The sequence below is a fragment of the Gobio gobio genome (genome assembly GCF_949357685.1).
Source record: "Gobio gobio genome assembly, chromosome: 25".
Lineage (NCBI taxonomy): Eukaryota > Metazoa > Chordata > Actinopteri > Cypriniformes > Gobionidae > Gobio > Gobio gobio.
Window position 1 is genome coordinate 40948319 of NC_137121.1, and position 22021 is coordinate 40970339.

Consider the following 22021-nt stretch of genomic DNA (forward strand, 5'->3'; position numbering starts at 1 on the left):
ATCACCTTTAGTTTATCCGGGGTGATTTTAGGTCGCTCAGGTGGAAACCAGTGGCGCAGTCGGCCTTCCGGGCGTTCCCAAACACCCAACTGCCGTGTCCTCGGTCCTTGTTACTCTGTCGCGTTACGCCCACTCAAACAGTTTAGACTTTAAACACGACCTGACAGCACCCACCCGTCAACCGCCAGCCAGCACAGCAAAGTTGGCACGCTCCCCAGAACCCTCTTTTTCAAGAGTGGCCCCCTATTAAGCCCTGGTTTGGGTACGGGCACCAGACATTGCCTTGTGTGTGTCAGCTGAACTAGTTGACCGGCTTTGGAGTGTCAGATTGCTGATGTCGCCACTGCGTGCCGCAACGGCGGACAGAGGTAAAAGAAACCGAGATTCACACACAGCCGGTGCAGGTCACGTCGGTTGGACAACCTCGCTCGTGGAGACCACGTTGAGACGATTCTCAGTTCACCACAGATGCTTGTGAGCCTTACGATAAATACACAAAAGAGGGTAAACAGGCGAACTCAAAATTAATTAAGACTCTATTGTTTACCGGATCAAGTGATTTATGGTTGCAGGGGAAAAGGAAATGCAAAATCCTTTATCGAGAGTGATTTAGAAAAAGGCAAAGGTTTCTATCAACTAATGATAAAACAAAAGGCAATTTTGATAATGTTGGTAACTATCAAAATGAACCTAACCCAAATGAGAGGAAGAAAATAAAAAATAAAAATTTTAACTAATAAAAAAAATTAATAAAATTAAATTAAATTGAAAATTAAAATTAAAATTAAACAAGACAAACTTAATTCAAATTAAATTCAAAACAAGTTTAAAATTTAAATTTAAATAAGCCTGTAGGGAGAATGTAAATAAAAGAAAGCAAGTCCAAATAATATCCTATAACAATTTAATGCTAAGTTGGAGTATCATTAATAACCAAAAAAAAAATTAATAATCAGCAAGGGAAACAGGAATAAGCACTTCAGGCAGAATTGGAAGAAAGTGGAAAAGAGAGCTGTAAGCTGACTTAGCAGGGTACGGCCACACGGTGGCGTCCTTCCAAGCGGACTGTCAGTAACTTTAACCTCTTAACAAGCGCCCCATTTTTGTGGAATTTTTTGAAAACGATATACCCAAATGAAAATGTCTGCAGCTCTTAAACCCTATGGTCTATATTCATAAACCTGGTCTTATTTTAAACTAGACACTTGAAATATTGCTACCCAAGAGTCATAATAACTCAAAGTAATATGGGAACAGAGTAATATACATGTAAATATACATGTAAGTGACTCACGTTTTTTGTTTTTTGTATTCACTTAGGGAAAAAAATATTATAATTTAATGTTAAGAGCCTGAAAATAACTTAAATATAAAGCTGAATGTCTAATCATGTCATGATTCAAATATGAGGATGATTCTCTCAGTAATGTGGCTTCTGTGAGCTTTTATGTCAAGAAAAGTCTAGGCGTCATTTCAAAAAGGCCATTTATTTCAGAACATTTGCTATTGTAAAGAGTAGTTTTTCATTCAAATAAATCTGCAATAAACTGCAATATACTACTAATTATAATGGATAAACAGTTACTGAAAAACTAAAGCAACTATTTACAGAGATTACAAAGTGTAAAAAACTCATTTAGCTGATGGGAAGCGTCAGTGAGAGACAGCGCGCTCCACTGCAGTTGCGCCATGGAGAACGTGCAGCCAGCGCGCAAACAGTATTCACCAAAGCCTACTTACGCAAACTGCGCAAGATAATGCCTTTTGATTGGTTACTAAGTCCATCAATCAAACCTTTGTTGGAAAGGCATTGGCTGGGCACCGAGTGCCTTTATCCAACGAAAACCATGGGCGCAATGATTGACAGCTCACCAAGCCTGTAAGGCACTTCCTCTATATGATGCATCCCAGAAGAGTCTCTGATTGAAGGAGAGAGACGGGGGAGGGTTTAAAATACGTGGGAGAAGCCATTCTAGCAGGGGGAGTTTGCCAGACACGGAATAGAATCGATATTTCATTGAAAATGGACATGATTGATCACGCTAACTCAAAACTCTCTTGCAAACAACGGAGGATTTTTAGTTTTTTCCCTATTTTTTCGTTGTTTTGGATTAAAAAGTGGGATGCATTTTGAAGAATGGACTCTTACACAGAGATGTATGCGGGTGTTTATTGGATTCGTCCGATCTGATCTGAACGACAGGAGATGAAAGATGAGTAACGCTGATATTTTTCTAATGTTTACATGGCCGGTCCTTTAGGGTTTCATTTAACCCTTTCCTCTCTGGTGTATTTATTGCAAAAACAAGTTCAGAACATGAATCTTGAGTGTTTTAGCTTTCAAATGATGCATAGTTTGTGATAGTTGATTGAATATTTTGTATAAAACAAAAGTAAATAAAAGTACACACCCCCCCACTTCCGTCAACCCCCCCGTCCACGAACCGGTGCGGGTTAAGAAGTTAAGAACCTAATTTCAATTTAAGTTAGAGGAAATTCATTTTTCCTTTTAAACCCAAATTCAAATAAGTGTTTTTAATCAGCGAGAATGAGACCTGGTTGCTGCCTAATGCTTAGTAAAATTGCATAAATGAAAACTTTCCTAACAATAATCATTAACAATTCACATGCTCGACTTAGGAAGGAAAATTAAGTCTGTCAAGACAAAATTAATAGCGGAGAGTAGAACTATCCGAAAACACCCACGAGATGGCGCAGTCGAGTCCACCCAGACTATTAGTAAACTATTAGTTAGGAGGAATGCCCACCAGATGGCGTAATTGCGCCCGTTCGGGATAAAGTTATGAGGAAGTGTAATTCGAAAGCTGTGAGCTCGCGCCCTCTGGTGTCTAGCACGCGGAGTTGCAACACACGCTCGTGGGGGTTGAAGACCAAAAATCATATAATGGCCGCACCCAGAATTAACACACAATGACTTTTAGACCACGGCGGGCCCTTTTGTGCTATAATGGCACAGGAAACATGTGGCTACAGGAATTAACATCTGCTTTGCTTCACATTTAAAAGAACTCCAATAGACATTTATCAAACTGGCTGACGGTCCGTCAGCATTTATGAGTCATGTGTTAGGTCTCGCTTTGGATAGCTACCCCAATGCGAAACCAGGAGTTTTATTGTTTATCTTTAACGATTTAATATTATATTAGGCCTATTATTGAATAGGGGAGGCTCGCCCTATTTCAATCTTCCGCTTGAAAGAAGATTTCGTCATTCAAGTCAAGCGGGACAAAACAATATTACTCATGTACGGACTGAACAAAGATTTCTTTATCTCTGCAGGACATTTAATATTGCCAATTTAGCATCTGTTAATATGCTTTAAACTGAGCTCGGCGTCGTGCCTTAGTGAGTGAGTTTCGCTTTGCGCGATTTGTCTCACAGTTCAAATAAACGAACGAAAAACGCGCGTGCATAATATTAATACCCAAAAATACACATGAATATGAATATTAATATTGCTCACAAAAACAAAGTTTGAAACTGCTCGAATATATCTCCACCACTGGTGCAACAATAAGTTTTGGGGAATAATTAATTCAAATGGTATGAATATTCATGAGTTTATGAATATTATTTGCTTGTTGTACAGAAAAATTAACATATAACGGAACCTTTAATCATTTAAAAGTAACCTTTATCCAAATTGATTTCTTCATCAATTATCAATCTTACAAACCTTAAGAAACATTGATCTGTTTGATCAGGACAAATAATATCTCTTATGTTTGCACAATTTGTATTACTGAAGTAGTAATACATGAAAATCAAGCTTAAATGGGTAGCTTAGATCTTACGCTTCAGTGACTTCGAGATTTGTGAGCAAAACAATACGGATTCAATTTAATGCAATTATTGAGTTTTAATAAAACACTATAGAATACAAAGCTACGAATCACACGGGGGTAAATATGCATATATATATAGGAGAAACAAACGATATGGTACAAACAAGGAAAAATCAAACTTAACGAATAAAATCAAAGGGAAAAGAATGATGGAAAGAGAGAATCCACGAGGGAGAGAGAGATGAGAGAGATGAGAGAGAGAGAGAGAGAGAGAGAGAGAGAGAGAGAGAGAGAGAGAGAGAGACAGACAGTTCAATCACTTCACCAAAACCCTTCAGACATTTATGATTTCGTGAATCAGGATTAATTAAGACAACCTCGTACAAGCAGTTAAAGGTGAAATATAATACTTGCATTAGGCTCTCTCGTGTACGTGTCTGAGTTCGAATCGTCGTGGAAGTTCGCTAAGGAGGTGAGTCCGGAGAATTTCTGTGAAGTTCAGGAAAGTCGCTCCAGAAGTTGCAGGTCTCTCTCTCTTGGCTTGGTGCCAAAGGAATCCCTCTCTCAAGGGAAGGTCAAAGGCCAGGATGGTCTTCTCGGAATGGCGGAGCGCGCTGAGTTAATGACAAACTTCTGCTCTTATAGATGGAGTGGCCGAGCCCGTTCTATGGAGAGATCCAATCACAACCGTGGAGAGAGAGAGCGCGCATGTTTCATTGTTCTCTGAACCCCCCTCCTCTGAGTTAATCAATAGGGTGGAAATTCTAAGCCTCTTTTTCTTTAGAAAGCTGGTATTTCTGAAATTATGCATCAAAATCTGATTTTTGAACCAAATTTGGTCTAGTCATAATTTTGCGATAACAGAGATACTAAGAACGGTCATTCTGCGATTTGCGCGTCCAGATATACAAGATTATCACAGTTACTGGCATACAGGTTTTGATTGGCAACAGTAAACATCCTAGTTATTCTAATACATTGTATAAAGACATGAAATCAGCGGATTATATATATTTGAACATTATTAAGACAGTTCTTTAAGTCCCATGTTTTAAGTAACACGTGTTGTGCAAGAATTGTCTTCTTTCAGCGCTGATATGTGTGTGTGTGTAAAGTCATGTGGATGCCTTCAGGCGGTACAATTCGATGCTCCATTCTTTAGATTCAGACAATCTGGCTCCTTGGTTATTAATTAACTTGATATCCTGATCACACAAAGTTCTTTGTTTGTGGTTGATTTGATCAGGAAATCACGAGGGACGAGGGACATCGGTGACGTATGCATTCGGCCAAAATCTGATTGAATCGGGTCATTGTTGCTACAAAGTAATACAATCAAAAGACAAACAAAGTAACAGGCAGTCTGCTTATTATTACAATCAAACAAGCAGACAAGCATATGGAGACAAAAAAGAACTACAGATAATTAACATGAGAAGTTATAGAATCAAAGAAAACATCAAATACAATAATGTAATCATGTGACATAAAAAATTAGAAAGTGGAAGACAGAGAAGTACAGAGGAAAATAATAATTTACAGAGCATGGAAAATAGAAGAGTTTTAAATTAGGATTAAAGGTCTGGAGAGTAGGGGCAGATTAGGGGGCAGTTTATTCCAAAGTTTAGGGCCTATAACACTACACACAGTCGAGATGTTATACCTCGGTACGTCAAGCAAATGATCATTTCTAGACTTGAGAGTCTGGGCAGGAACATATGGTTGCACTAACTCAGCAAGGTATTGGGTGCGGGGCCATGACAGGCTTTACACACTAAAACTGAAAGTTTAAACTGGATACGATTGACCACAAGAAGTCAGTGAAGTTGGTAAAGGATGTGAATGATATGTGCAGATTTTTACAGTAGTCCAATCTGGAGGTAATAAAAGCGTGGATAACAGTTTCAGCATCTCCGAAGTTAAGGGAGGGGCGGATACTAACAATATTCAAATTTATTTCACGGTTAAACCCAACTCAGCTTGTCTACCTGCTTCTGTCAACTCTTGCCTTCAGGAACTTAAAACCTGGATCTCTGATAACTTCTTACAGCTTAATGCTGATAAAACTGAAGTCCTGTTGATTCACACGAAATCCTGTTGATTCACAGGCTATTATCACGGTCGTCTCCCTCGGTCCGGAAGGGGGCACAGGGATGTCCCCTCTGGAGCCGGGCCTGGTTTTGTGTGTTTTTCGCGGCATTCACGCTAAAAACCAATGCTGCCTCTCAGTCTTCTTGCCACTCAGTGGGCGTTACCGCAGTCACTTGGCCGATGGAGACGTCATGTGCGTACCCTCTATACAGGTGTAGTTCCTGCTTCCTGTCATGTAATTGCTCAGTTTTGAAGGCCTAATCTGGACACCATCAATATCCAGTGGTGGGCTGTCAGGGCCATCAGGGCCTTCTCCGCTGGCCCTGTCAAAATAAAAAATAATTCATTATTAAATTAAATTAATGTGTCTGAGCGTGTCTAAATTCAGTTACTCTCTATTTCAGTACATTACAATTATATTTCCAGAAAGAATGTGGTTATTATTTGTGAGGCTGAGCTGTATTTTCAGCATCTAAATGCATCACAGCTCCGTGGACCAGCACTAGTTTTATAGCTAGCCTTCAGTTGAAGCTGCCATTTTCCATTGGATCATAAATTTGACTGATGTGTGTCATCAGCAAATCGGATTTTGATGTGTAGTGATAGAACGCCCCAGAGGCCCAGCGATGTGCCGGCGCTACCCCCCGCTGATGTCATCATCCTTTTAACTTTTTGCGGGTTGTGAGCGATCTATGTGAAATAAGCTATGGCCGCTACGGATGACGGGCTGCATTCTAAGGAGCTTCGTGGGCATCCTGATGTCAAGCCGGTAGCGTTAGCAGTTTTTTCTGTTTCTTTTGATGTTCTTGTTGGTCTGTGTTTTTGTTTGTTTGTTTAAGAGTATTTGTGCCAGTGAGTTGATTTTGATTCATTTCACCAGTTGCCTAAACGGTGACACGTGAGTACAGTGGTATCAATAAATAGTTAAATTGCCTTTTTGTCTCGTGTGTCCTTATATGTTGCTTGCCCCCTTCCCAACGAGCACTTTGAAAGCGGGGTTCGCAACAGTAGTACATACGGTGCATGACTGTGTTTTGTGTGTAACGGTGTGTGTGGTGTTGTTATGGCGGCGGCGTGGGGTGTGTTGATCGTTAGTGAAGGCCCTTACTGAAACCCCATATGAACTGTTGGCAGATAGAGAAGGAATTGGCTCAAATTTCCAATCATTTGAGATGAGCAAACCAGTACCTCCACCTCTCCCAATCGGGCGAGGGGTTTGTGAAAAAGTGAAATAAGTAGAGAGGGCCGCAGGAGTGGCAGTATCATCTGGTTTGATCCAGGTTTCAGTTAGGGCCATGAGACTGAGATGTGAATGAGTGGAGATAGATTAAATAAAGTCTGCTTTGTTTACAGCAGACTGGCAATTCCAGAGACCAATTGGAATGGACATTAATGTATCAGGAAATAAGTAAACAATGCAGATTATTAGGATTACGTCGTCTTGAATGTACAGAGCATGATTTACGGGTGTTAGTAGTAATAGTAGAGATTTGGAAGCACATAGCAAATACGGGTCAGAAAAATAGAAAGAAAAAAAAAGCTAAACACAAAAGTGACAGAGAGAAGTGAAAGCTATACTCAAGTGCCTTGTCGGTGTCCTTGCTCGAGTGGAGTCGTGCAGAGTAGAGTCGAATGGTCTTTACACTCTTCGGTCTTCACACGAGGGCTGCCGCGGACTACCACTCAATTTATACTCACTTTAAGTGTCGTTATTGAATACAGCTGGCTATGCCTAGCGTAAACTCTTTACTTGTGCAAGATCACGTGGTCAGCACGCTAACAAACGCGACTACAAACACAAAGCCCACTACACCACACAGACAATGTTCCAAATAACAGCTGAACTACAGATCAAATGAGAAAATTGATACAGTACTCACACAGTAGTTGTTCTCCCTGTCGGTCGGTTGCTTCTCACTCAAAGCGAATAACCTTATTTTTTATCAAACTAATGAATTAAAGTTTTTTTCTTAATAACTAGCATCAGCTAAATGACCTCCAATGCAAATTCGAAAATCACATAGTGATAATATACAACAATACCAAGGTCTCTGGAAAGGATTCAAGGATTTTTTTATTGTCATTTCATAACATGAGTACATGAGAGTAATGTAAATAGTCAAATGTTATTAGCAATGATGCTGAGGAGGATGAAACTCCACTATTGGTACCACTTTGTTTATCATCTTTTCAAAAAACAATAAATAAATAACCAACAAATCTATAATCTAATAATCTGTTCTTCTCTCTTTATATTGTTTTGTGACTAATAGCTGTCAAGTTGGTGAATGGACCCAACCTCTGTTCTGGAAGAGTGGAGATTCTCCATAATGGAATATGGGGAACAGTCTGTGATGATCTGTGGGATTCTGCAGACGCGGCAGTGGTGTGTCGAGAAGTGGGCTGTGGGAGTGTTATAGAGGCAAAGAGTAATGCTTATTTTGGACAAGGTTCTGGACAAATATGGTTGGATGATGTCCAATGCCGTGGGAATGAATCTACACTGACAAACTGTTCATCAAATGCATGGGGATCACATAACTGTGGGCACTATGAAGATGCTGGAGTCGACTGCCAAGGTGAGTCAAACACATTTATACAACTGATGTATATTTGGGATGTTGTACAGTATACACCGATCAGGCATAACACTGAGCACTGACAGGTAAAGGGAATAACACTGATTATCTCTTCATCACGTCACCTGTTAGTGGGTGGCATATATTAGGCAGCCAGTGAACATTTTGTCCTTAAAGTTAATGTGGAAGAAGCAGGAAAAATGGGACAGCGTAAGTTTTGAGCGAGTTTGACAAGGGCCAAATTGTGATGGCTAGACGACTGGGTCAGAGCATCTCCAAAACTGCAGCTCTTGTGGGGTGTTCCCGTCCTGCAGTGGTCAGTATCTATCAAAAGTGCTCCAAGGAAGGAACAGTGGTGACCCGGCCACAGGGTCATGGGCGGCCAAGGCTCATTGATGCACGTGGGGAGCGAAGGCTGGCCCGTGTGGTCCGATCAAACAGACGAGCTACTGGAGCTCAAATTGCTCAAGAAGTTAATGCTGGTTCTGATAGAAAGGTGTCAGAATACACAGTGCATCTCAGTTTGTTGTGTATGGGGCGGCACAGCCGCTGACCAGTCAGGGTGCCCATGCTGACCCCTATCCACCGATGAAAGCACCAACAGTGGCACGTGAGCATCAGAACTGGACCACGGAGCAATGGAAGAAAGTGGCCTGGTCTGATGAATCACGTTTTCATTTACATCATGTGGATGGCCGGGTCTGTGTGGCTTACCTGGGGAACACATGGCACCAGGTGCACTATGGGAAGAAGGCAAGCCAGCGGAGGCAGTGTGATGCTTTCGGCAATGTTCTGCTGGGAAACCTTGGGTCCAGCCATCCATGTGGATGCTACCTTGACACGTACCACCTACCTAAGCATTGTTGCAGACCATGCACACCCTTTCATGGAAACGGTATTCCCTGGTGGCTGTGGCTCTTTCAGCAGATAATGCGCCGCCACAAAGCAAGAATGGTTTAGGAATAGTTTGAGGAGCACCGCAATGAATTTGAGGTGTTAACTTGACCTCCAAATTCCCCAGATCTCATTCTAGTGGCGCATCTGTGGGATGTGCTGAACAAACAAGTCCGATCCATTAAGGAACCACCTCACAACTTACAGGACTTAAAGAATTCTGCTTCTAACAACTTGGTGCCAGATACCACAGCACACCTTCAGGGGTCTAGAGGAGTCCATGCCTCTAGGTGTCAGGGCTGTTTTGGCAGATAAATGGGGACAAACACAATATTAGGAATGTGGTCATTATATTATGACTGTTCGGTTTATTTTCTCATTAGCAATGCAACAGTGTTACATGTTCTAAATACCATGATCTACTTGAAATAACCAGTGTATCATTATAGTATTTCATGTTTTGTTTTGTTTTTCAATTGCACAACAATTGTTTTTATTATACAACACTTATGCTTCAATTACGGGGTCAAGCTCACCAATGGCATGCACATTACACTGTTGAGTACATTTGTGTGACCACACTGGTGGTGGACTTAGGAACAGTCGATCAAAGGCTATGAGTACATTTAGTTAAATGCATAACTTTGTAATTTTTACCCAGTTGATTCCATGGGCTAAATGAATTCATGCTTTGCATCTTTGCGATTGACTTTCTCAGCATGTTGAAGGCGATTGGTTTAGAGAATAAAAAAAACATTTTTGAACATCATTTTCAGTGTGGGAAAGACCATGAAAATGAAGAAATCCATTCTGTTACTGTAATAGACTGTAATCTTCTCTCTCTTTCTGTAATAGGCCAGACACAAACTAGTCCAGCACCACAGACAGGTAATTATACACCTTTGAATTAGAACCAGATCTGGTGGTGATCTTGGGAAAAGTCAATCAAAAGCTATGAGTACATTTAGCTTCATTTAGAACTTTGTAATTTTGTCTGGGAAAGACCATGCAAATGAAGAAATCTGTTTCTGGAACTGTAATAGACTATAATCATCTCTCTCTTTCTGTAATAGGCCAGACACCAACTAGTGCAACACCACGGACAGGTAATTAGACACCTTTGAATTAGAAGCAGATCTGCTTTTCTCACAACTTGTAAAACAGTCTTAAACATTTGTTTAAACTGAAAAACATGAAGCACTGCAATCAGTCATCTTCATCTAAACCTAACATTGTTGTGTATTTGTGTGTTATATTCTTTCTGCTGCAACAGCGACATTGAACACGATTGCCTCACAGCCAGGAGTCAAAGGTAATGATGCTGAGGAGGATGAAACTCCACTATTGTTGACAAAATAATTAGTTTGTATCTCATCAAAAATGCAAACAATCAAAAAAATGTATAAACAAAAAACCTAATAATCTGTTTTTCTATCTTAAATGTTTTGTGACTAATAGCTGTCAAGTTGGTGAATGGACCCAACCTCTGTTCTGGAAGAGTGGAGGTTCTCCATAATGGAATATGGGGAACAGTGTGTGATGATCGGTGGGATTCTGCAGACGCGGCAGTGGTGTGTCGAGAAGTGGGCTGTGGGAGTGTTATAGAGGCAAAGAGTAATGCTTATTTTGGACAAGGTTCTGGACAAATATGGTTGGATGATGTCCAGTGCCGTGGGAATGAATCTACTTTGGCAAACTGTTCATCAAGAGCATGGGGATCACATGACTGTGTGCACGGTGAAGATGCTGGAGTCGTCTGCCAAGGTGAGTCAAACACATTTATACAACTGATGTGTAGTGACTTGTGCTCATCTCACCGATGAAGTTGTGATTTTTGGATCACACGTCACTTAAGGTGTGGTTATGAGTACATCAGATGACTACTTCCTGCCCTTTTAGTCAGCCAAGGCCCCGGTCAAGGACTTTTTACCTTAGCAGTATGAGAACACTCCCATCAGGGGGCCGTTCAATCCTTTGGGATTAATGTAAACTGGAGGGAGTTGGTCAACCGATTTATCTCAAAGATTGGTGAGATATTATTAACTTGTAGAGCATCTTTACTGCGTTATCAACACAAGGACAACACAAGTGAAAATTACATTTATTAACAGAAAGATAAACAAGAGTAAATCAACACAACTACTAAATTACTACCATAAATTATAAAGGAATAAAGTGCATAAGAGGCATAAAATACAAGTGATTAAGTTGGCTGTGGCTATGGCAGAGTTATGTGATTTTATGTAAAGATAAATTGCTGTTTCTCTGAATCTAATAAGGTGAAGAACCTTTTAATGCATCAAACAAATAAAGTAAAGTTTATTTGTTTTATAACTAGCATCAACTAAATTACCTTTAAAACAAATTAGAAAATCGTATACTAATAATAATAAACAACAGTTCCAAGGTTTCTGGAAATGATCCAAGTTAAAATCAGCCAAACAGGTTGGGTTAGTTTAGGGACAATAGTTAAAATGGGGTCTGATTTTACTGTGTGAGGAATCAGGTGTTAAAAGGATGAGATATAAAACAGAAGAACGGTGTATAGTCCGTAGCACTGTAACAGTTAGGTGCAACTGTTCCTTTTGTAGTTTTCCTGCCTGTCACTAGGGGGAGGTAACCATGCTAGCTCACTCTTTTATAGATTGTAGCCATGTGCTGTAGCAGGGCTAGGAGCCAGACACAAGGCCTCGTCCCGCTCTCACAGTCCCTCAGCCTCGCTGCTCGCCACAGTCTTATTATAGGGAGATGAGATGGTCTGTATCTCTTACCATTGGAGAAAGCATAACCAATGGTTCAAACAGCTCAATATGAGAGGCAACGTGAAACGCAAATACATAAATCATAAATAATCAAGTATACGTCATTGCTTGATTAAGTGGTGGAAATGACGGATGATGGGCACAGCACGATAACAAACAGACATTTACAGTCAACGTACACACCCAGCAAGTGTAGCGTTCAAACTCAAAACAGCTCAGAAACATGCGTCAGTTTAAATAGATGTGTGCGTGGTTTGGGTTTCAAGTGTGTTTAGATAACTATAAAAAAGTTCAAGTTCCCTGGAACATATTTAGCTATTAGATCTATTGAATTACTTTTTAACAAATTGAATAACAGTGGTCATAATAGCATATTAGCAGTACGTGCCTCGTGCCTTGCCTAGTATCGCCAACTCAATCATCAGAATCCTCAGTAATCCTCTGCAAACTTCGACAGCTGGTTGAACCGGCTCATTTGGTTCTTTGTGAGTCGGACGTGCTACTTCGGCTTGTGCATCTTGCATCATCACCCCAGAACTAAAGTTTGATTCAGTTCAATTAATGAACTGGCTCGACCTATAATCAAATTATTTGTTCAAATGATTTGTGTTTTCTGTTTGGTCTGATTATTGTTTAATCTTGTTTGTATTCAGAGGGTTTTGTTTGTAAGTGCATAGACTGTACCAAACATCAGCTCTGAGTATTGTAAAGTGTAAAGCCTACTTCCTCCTGAATACTCATTTGGACTGATTATTTCTGTGATGCTCTTGGATGCTTGTTCTGGATCAGGGACTGCCAGGAATCGTGTTTTTCTGGCATTTATATGAGCCTGATTTCGATACATACATAAATACTTATTACTGTCATCACAATTTCACAATTTCAAGAGTGAATCCCTCATTTAAATGCGGATGGGCCTATATGGAGGCGTGTATGTGGCCGCTTGCCAAGAATGGAAAACGAAAGTTGTATTCAAATTCTGAATATATATCTCCTAGACAGCGCACAAAGAGCGTTCCCTTTATAATCACTAAAAGCTAGGGGTGTAACGGTACACAAAACTGACGGTTTGGTACATTCCTTGGTTTTGAAGTCATGGTTCTGTACGGGTTCGGTACAGCACGGGAGAGAAAACTAATTATAAAATTGCTTTTTATTATACAGTGGTTTACTGAACAATTTGTGTCTGTCCTTTAATGAATTAAATTATAACTAAACGTTTCTTAAAGATAATGCTGTAAACTATAGGGAGCCCTTTAAAGCCTGAGCCCAAACTATTAGCTTTAATTCAGCTGATATTTATTTTAGATATAATAATCAACACTAAAATAGCACGTTGTATGCAAACATGTAAACTTTACATAAGGCAGTTTTTGCATTGGCTTTTAAATCAAGTTATAAAACTCTGTTTTTACTCCAATTCGTAGTTGAAATATAATAATTTATACACACTCTCTGGCATTTTCATAACAAACATACATTAAATAATCAAGACATCGCTAAAAGGTTAAGTACAATATAATGAATACATAGTAATAATAATGTTTTTATTTTTTATAGTGCCTTTCAAGAACCCAAGGTCGCTTCACAAAGTAATACAATCAAAAGACAAACAAAGTAACAGGCAGTCTGCTTATTATTACAATCAAACAAGCAGACAAGCATATGGAGACAAAAAAGAACTACAGATAATTAACATAAGAAGTTATAGAATCAAAGAAAACATCAAATACAATAATGTAATCATGTGACATAAAAAATTAGAAAGTGGAAGACAGAGAAGTACAGAGGAAAATAATAATTTACAGAGCATGGAAAATAGAAGAGTTTTAAATTAGGATTAAAGGTCTGGAGAGTAGGGGCAGATTAGGGGGCAGTTTATTCCAAAGTTTAGGGCCTATAACACTACACACAGTCGAGATGTTATACCTCGGTACGTCAAGCAAATGATCATTTCTAGACTTGAGAGTCTGGGCAGGAACATATGGTTGCACTAACTCAGCAAGGTATTGGGTGCGGGGCCATGACAGGCTTTACACACTAAAACTGAAAGTTTAAACTGGATACGATTGACCACAAGAAGTCAGTGAAGTTGGTAAAGGATGTGAATGATATGTGCAGATTTTTTATTAAATGTAAGGTCTCGAGCAGCAGAGTTTTGCACCATTTGAAGGCAATGTATAGCTTTGGTAGGGAAGCCACTATATAAGGGATTACAGTAGTCCAATCTGGAGGTAATAAAAGCGTGGATAACAGTTTCAGCATCTCCGAAGTTAAGGGAGGGGCGGATACTAACAATATTCAAATTTATTTCACGGTTAAACCCAACTCAGCTTGTCTACCTGCTTCTGTCAACTCTTGCCTTCAGGAACTTAAAACCTGGATCTCTGATAACTTCTTACAGCTTAATGCTGATAAAACTGAAGTCCTGTTGATTCACACGAAATCCTGTTGATTCACAGGCTATTATCACGGTCGTCTCCCTCGGTCCGGAAGGGGGCACAGGGATGTCCCCTCTGGAGCCGGGCCTGGTTTTGTGTGTTTTTCGCAGCATTCACGCTAAAAACCAATGCTGCCTCTCAGTCTTCTTGCCACTCAGTGGGCGTTACCGCAGTCACTTGGCCGATGGAGACGTCATGTGCGTACCCTCTATACAGGTGTAGTTCCTGCTTCCTGTCATGTAATTGCTCAGTTTTGAAGGCCTAATCTGGACACCATCAATATCCAGTGGTGGGCTGTCAGGGCCATCAGGGCCTTCTCCGCTGGCCCTGTCAAAATAAAAAATAATTCATTATTAAATTAAATTAATGTGTCTGAGCATGTCTAAATTCAGTTACTCTCTATTTCAGTACGTTACAATTATATTTCCAGAAAGAATGTGGTTATTTTTTGTGAGGCTGAGCTGTATTTTCAGCATCTAAATGCATCACAGCTCCGTGGACCAGCACTAGTTTTATAGCTAGCCTTCAGTTGAAGCTGCCATTTTCCATTGGATCATAAATTTGACTGATGTGTGTCATCAGCAAATCGGATTTTGATGTGTAGTGATAGAACGCCCCAGAGGCCCAGCGATGTGCCGGCGCTACCCCCCGCTGATGTCATCATCCTTTTAACCTTTTGCGGGTTGTGAGCGATCTATGTGAAATAAGCTATGGCCGCTACGGATGACGGGCTGCATTCTAAGGAGCTTCGTGGGCATCCTGATGTCAAGCCGGTAGCGTTAGCAGTTTTTTCTGTTTCTTTTGATGTTCTTGTTGGTCTGTGTTTTTGTTTGTTTGTTTAAGAGTATTTGTGCCAGTGAGTTGATTTTGATTCATTTCACCAGTTGCCTAAAGACGTGAGTACAGTGGTATCAATAAATAGTTAAATTGCCTTTTTGTCTCGCGTGTCCTTATATGTTGCTTGCCCCTTTCCCAACGAGCACTTTGAAAGCGGGGTAGGCAACAGTAGTACATACGGTGCATGACTGTGTTTTGTGTGTAACGGTGTGTGTGGTGTTGTTATGGCGGCGGCGTGGGGTGTGTTGATCGTTAGTGAAGGCCCTTACTGAAACCCCATATGAACTGTTGGCAGATAGAGAAGGAATTGGCTCAAATTTCCAATCATTTGAGATGAGCAAACCAGTACCTCCACCCCTCCCAATCGGGCGAGGGGTTTGTGAAAAAGTGAAATAAGTAGAGAGGGCCGCAGGAGTGGCAGTATCCTCTGGTTTGAGCCAGGTTTCAGTTAGGGCCATGAGACTGAGATGTGAATGAGTGGAGGTAGATTAAATAAAGTCTGCTTTGTTTACAGCAGACTGGCAATTCCAGAGACCAATTGGAATGGACATTAATGTATCAGGAAATAAGTAAACAATGCAGATTATTAGGATTACGTCGTCTTGAATGTACAGAGCATGATTTACGGGTGTTAGTAGTAATAGTAGAGATTTGGAAGCACATAGCAAATACGGGTCAGAAAAATAGATGAAAAAAAAAAAAAGCTAAACACAAAAGTGACAGAGAGAAGTGAAAGCTATACTCAAGTGCCTTGTCGGTGTCCTTGCTCGAGTGGAGTCGTGCAGAGTAGAGTCGAATGGTCTTTACACTCTTTGGTCTTCACACGAGGGCTGCCGCGGAGTACCACTCAATTTATACTCACTTTAAGTGTCGTTATTGAATACAGCTGGCTATGCCTAGCGTAAACTCTTTACTTGTGCAAGATCACGTGGTCAGCACGCTAACAAACGCGACTACAAACACAAAGCCCACTACACCACACAGACAATGTTCTAAATAACAGCTGAACTACAGATCAAATGAGAAAATTGATACAGTACTCACACAGTATTTGTTCTTCCTGTCGGTCGATTACTTCTAACTAAACTGAATGTAAACAATGCACACTAATATAACACACTGGCTTAGGCCACGCCTAGCGAAACCTCTTTACTCATGCAAGATCACAGGGTCAGCACGCTAACAAACGCGACTACAAACACAAAGCCCACTACACCACATAGACAATGTTCCAAATAACAGCTGAACTACAGATCAAATGAGAAAATTGATACAGTACTCACACAGTAGTTGTTCTCCCTGTTGGTCGGTTGCTTCTCACTCAAAGCGAATAACCTTATTTTTTATCAAACTAATAAATTAAAGGTTATTTCTTAATAACTAGCATCAGCTAAATGACCTCTAATGCAAATTCGAAAATCACATAGTGATAATATACAACAATACCAAGGTCTCTGGAAAGGATTCAAGGATTTTTTTATTGTCATTTCATAACATGAGTACATGAGAGTAATGTAAATAGTCAAATGTTATTAGCAATGATGCTGAGGAGGATGAAACTCCACTATTGGTACCACTTTGTTTATCATCTTTTCAAAAAACAATAAATAAATAACCAACAAATCTATAATCTAATAATCTGTTCTTCTCTCTTTATATTGTTTTGTGACTAATAGCTGTCAAGTTGGTGAATGGACCCAACCTCTGTTCTGGAAGAGTGGAGATTCTCCATAATGGAATATGGGGAACAGTCTGTGATGATCTGTGGGATTCTGCAGACGCGGCAGTGGTGTGTCGAGAACTGGGCTGTGGGAGTGTTATAGAGGCAAAGAGTAATGCTTATTTTGGACAAGGTTCTGGACAAATATGGTTGGATGATGTCCAATGCCGTGGGAATGAATCTACACTGACAAACTGTTCATCAAATGCATGGGGATCACATAACTGTGGGCACTATGAAGATGCTGGAGTAGTCTGTCAAGGTGAGTCAAATACATTTATACAACTTATGCATATTTGGGATGTTGTACAGTATACACCGTTCAGGCATAACACTGAGCACTGACAGGTGAAGGGAATAACACTGATTATCTCTTCATCACGTCACCTGTTAGTGGGTGGGATATATTAGGCAGCAAGTGAACATTTTGTCCTTAAAGTTGATGTGGAAAAAGCAGGAAAAATGGTACAGTGTAAGTTTTGAGCGAGTTTGACAAGGGCCAAATTGTGATGGCTAGACGACCGGGTCAGAGCATCTCCAAAACTGCAGCTCTTGTGGGGTGTTCCCGTCCTGCAGTGGTCAGTATCTATCAAAAGTGCTCCAAGGAAGGAACAGTGGTGACCCGGCCACAGGGTCATGGGCGGCCAAGGCTCATTGATGCACGTGGGGAGCGAAGGCTGGCCCGTGTGGTCCAATCAAACAGACGAGCTACTGGAGCTCAAATTGCTCAAGAAGTTAATGCTGGTTCTGATAGAAAGGTGTCAGAATACACAGAGCATCTCAGTTTGTTGCGCACAAGGCTGCATAGCCGCTGACCAGTCAGGGTGCCCATGCTGACCCCTGTCCTTCGATTTAAGCACCAACAGTGGCACGTGAGCAAGAGGTCTTCATGGGTCCAAAAATTAGTACCCGAACCCGAAGAGACCTGTAATGTGCTAAACGGAACCGACCCGGACCCGTCTATTATTTCAAAAGCTGGACCCGGACCCGTGCAGATCCGAGAAATGCCAAAAATGTAGTACCCGGAACCGACTTGGACCCGTCTATTATTTAAAAGATGGAACTGAACCCGGCGCAAAGACACAGACCCGACTGGACCCGATTGTCACATATTCCACAATAAACTGATATTAACAAGTCAATAAACAAGTTGCGAAATAACAGATAACTTTTTGTCTTACCTATAGCCGTCGTCTCCCTTCCTTGTAACGTTACTTGATTGTGATGCATTACATCCTTGCCAAAAAGTTAAATCCATGTTATTCCTCTCTTGTTATTCCAAGCATGCTTAATTCACTCATCATTTCAGCTTTAAAAGTACACTTTATGTCACGGTGACGGATGACAAATGCGTCTTTGCTTGTTTGCATTTAGACTCTAGTTAACTTGCATATTAACTTTGACTGTTTGCCTTTTTGAACTATAATAACGATTGCTCGTTCGGTGGCCGCTGACGTCAGCATTATTTATTTGCTATCATCTCTGAGAGCCGAGTCTGTTCACCAAAACTTTAAGATTAAACAAGACGGGTCATTCATATTATTATTAAAGTCAGTCACACTCACAGCAGAAGCTCGGGTTGCCATAGAAACATGACACGTGCTTGAGACCACACATGCGCGTTAGCTGGAGCAACCTGAAATATTAGCTTTTTTACGCAATTTGAACGTCATAGAAAACATTTATGTGACAGTTCACCTGAGATTCTGTTGCTGATTTGAAATATATTATTTAAATATAAGTTCAAATCAAACTTCAACAGTGCGTCACACGTAGGCTAATACACTTGACAACACTTACTTTTGTCTCATGTTTGTCCACAATATGCATGAAGGATGCCCAGACAGAAGAGGTGCCCGTAGGTTTAACTTTTTTATATTCGTTGTTTTTTAGCTTTTTTCGCACATCACTCCTGAAGGTAACCATTATTACTGTGCGCTTGCAACGGCTGAGAGAGAGCGCGAGCAAGAGAGAGAGAGAGAGAGCGAGCGCGAGGCGAGCGAGCAAGAGAGAGATATTGCTCGTGTTTTTCTTCTTTCTTTCTTTTTAATCCTTATTTCCCGGCTCACACTTTTCTTATCCTAATTTTTCAAGTTGCAAGTTACAAAAAACACACAAGCAGTACTGACTGACTCTGATCACGGGCAGGTGTTCTCCGAGTCCGGATCGACTCGGGTATTACACACAAATGTTACAAAGACCCAGGACCCCAAGTAATAGATTAGGACCCGGCTGATCATTTAAAATATAGACCCGAACCCGTGCGTGTCCCGGGTCGGGTCCCGGGTCCACGGGTCTCGGGGGCTCCTTGAAGACCTCTAACGTGAGCATCAGAACTGGATCACTGAGCAATGGAAGAAAGTGGCCTGGTCTGATAAATCACATTTTCTTCTACATCACATGGATGGCCGGGTGCGTGTGCGTGGCTTACCTGGGGAACACATGGCACCAGGTGCACTATGGGAAGAAGGCAAGCCGGCGGAGGCATTGATGCTTTGGGCAATGTTCTGCTGGGAAACCTTGGGTCCTGCCATCCATGTGGATGTTAATTTGACACGCACCACCTACCTAAGCATTGTTGCAGACCATGTCCAGCCTTTCATGGAAACGGTATTCCCTGGTGGCTGTGGCTCTTTCAGCAGATAATGCACCCTGCCACAAAGCAAGAATGGTTTAGGAATAGTTTGAGGAGCACCGCAACGAATTTGAGAAATTCCCCAGATCTCAATCCAGTGGAGCATCTGTGGGATGTGCTGAACAAACAAGTCCGATCCATTAAGGCACCACCTCGCAAATTACAGGACTTAAAGAATCTGCTTCTAACATATTGGTGCCAGATACCACAGCACACCTTCAGGGGTCTAGAGGAGTCCACGCCTCAACGGGTCAGGGCTGTTTTGGCAGCAAAATAGGGTCCAACACAATATTAGGAATGTGGTCATTATATTATGCCTGTTCGGTGTATTTTCTCATTAGCAATGCAACAGTGTTACATGTTCTAAATACCATGATCTACTTGAAATAACCAGTGTATCATTACAGTATTTCATGTTTAGTTTTTTTTCCAATTGCACAACAATTGTTTTTATTATACAACACTTATGCTTCAATTACGGGGTCAAGCTCACCAATGGCATGCACATAATTCTGTTGAGTACATTTGTGTGACCACACCGGTGGTGAACTTAGGAACAGTCGATCAAAGGCTATGAGTCCATTTAGTTAAATTTATAACTTTGTAACTTTTACCCAGTTGATTCCATGGGCTAAATGAATTCATGCTTTGCATCTTTGCGGTTGACTTTCTCAGCATGTTGAAGGCGATTGGTTTAGAGAATTTAAAAAAAAACATTTTTGAACATCATTTTCAGTGTGGGAAAGACCATGAAAATGAAGAAATCCATTTTGTTACTGTAATAGACTATAATCATCTCTCTCTTTCTGTAATAGGCCAGACACCAACTAGTCCAACACCACAGACAGGTAATTATACACCTTTGAATTAGAACCAGATCTGGTGGTGATCTTGGGAAAAGTCAATCAAAAGCTATGAGTACATTTAGCTTCATTTAGAACTTTGTAACTTGGTATGGGAAAGACCATGCAAATGAAGAAATCAGTTTCTGGAACTGTAATAGACTTTAATCATCTCTCTCTTTCTGTAATAGGCCAGACACCAACTAGTGCAAGACCACAGACAGGTAATTATATACCTTTGAATTAGAACCAGATCTGGTGATCTTCGGAAAAGTCAATCAAAAGCTATGAGTACATTTAGCTTAATTTAGAACTTTGTAACTTGGTATGGGAAAGACCATGCAAATGAAGAAATCAGTTTCTGGAACTGTAATAGACTTTAATCATCTCTCTCTTTCTGTAATAGGCCAGACACCAACTAGTGCAAGACCACAGACAGGTAATTATATACCTTTGAATTAGAACCAGATCTGGTGATCTTCGGAAAAGTCAATCAAAAGCTATGAGTACATTTAGCTTAATTTAGAACTTTGTAACTTGGTATGGGAAAGACCATGCAAATGAAGAAATCAGTTTCTGGAACTGTAATAGACTTTAATCATCTCTCTCTTTCTGTAATAGGCCAGACACAAACTAGTGCAACACCACGGACAGGTAATTATACACCTTTGAATTAGAAGCTTGTAAAACAGTCTTAAACATTTGTTTGAACTGAAAAACATGAAGCACTGCAATCAGTCATCTTCATCTAAACCTAACATTGTTGTGTATTTGTGTGTTATTTTCTTTCTGCTGCGACAGTGACATTGAACACGACTGCCTCACAGTCAGGAGTCAAAGGTAATGATGCTGAGGAGGATGAAACTCCACTATTGTTAACACTTTGTTTGTATCTCATCAAAAATGCAAACAAACAAAAAACCTAATAATCTGTTTTTCTATCTTAAATGTTTTGTGACTAATAGCTGTCAAGTTGGTGAATGGACCCAACCTCTGTTCTGGAAGAGTGGAGGTTCTCTATAATGGAATATGGGGAACAGTCTGTGATGATCTGTGGGATTCTGCAGACGCGGCAGGGGTGTGTCGAGAAGTGGGCTGTGGGAGTGTTATAGAGGCAAAGAGTAATGCTTATTTTGGACAAGGTTCTGGACAAATATGGTTGGATGATGTCCAGTGCCGTGGGAATGAATCTACTCTGGCAAACTGTTCATCAAGTGCATGGGGATCACATAACTGTGGGCACAATGAAGATGCTGGAGTCGTCTGCCAAGGTGAGTCAAACACATTTATACAACTAATGTGTAGTGATTGATGCTCATCTCACCACTGACATTGTAATTTTTTGATCAAACATCATTTAAGGTGTGGCCAGGTGTGACCAATTGCCCCTCTCTTATGCTGCATTCACGTGCTC

The 22021-nt window shown here is 40.7% G+C and overlaps 1 protein-coding gene across 5 annotated transcripts in view; it reads left to right on the top strand.

Annotated features, from left to right (window-relative positions):
- LOC307121369 (scavenger receptor cysteine-rich domain-containing protein DMBT1-like) overlaps positions 1–22021 on the top strand; it is a 125526-nt gene that overhangs the window by 53514 nt on the left and 49991 nt on the right. For 2 of the 5 annotated variants that reach the window (XM_079808925.1, XM_079808926.1), the window contains 12 exons: positions 8171–8476; positions 10226–10258; positions 10444–10476; positions 10644–10682; positions 10829–11134; positions 17087–17392; positions 20581–20613; positions 20799–20831; positions 21014–21046; positions 21229–21261; positions 21409–21447; positions 21573–21878. In XM_079808925.1, coding sequence (XP_079665051.1) covers positions 8171–8476; positions 10226–10258; positions 10444–10476; positions 10644–10682; positions 10829–11134; positions 17087–17392; positions 20581–20613; positions 20799–20831; positions 21014–21046; positions 21229–21261; positions 21409–21447; positions 21573–21878 — 1500 coding nt within the window. The remainder of the gene's footprint in view (positions 1–8170; positions 8477–10225; positions 10259–10443; positions 10477–10643; positions 10683–10828; positions 11135–17086; positions 17393–20580; positions 20614–20798; positions 20832–21013; positions 21047–21228; positions 21262–21408; positions 21448–21572; positions 21879–22021) is intronic. The other 3 variants (XM_079808928.1, XM_079808927.1, XM_079808929.1) reach the window with 3 other exon arrangements.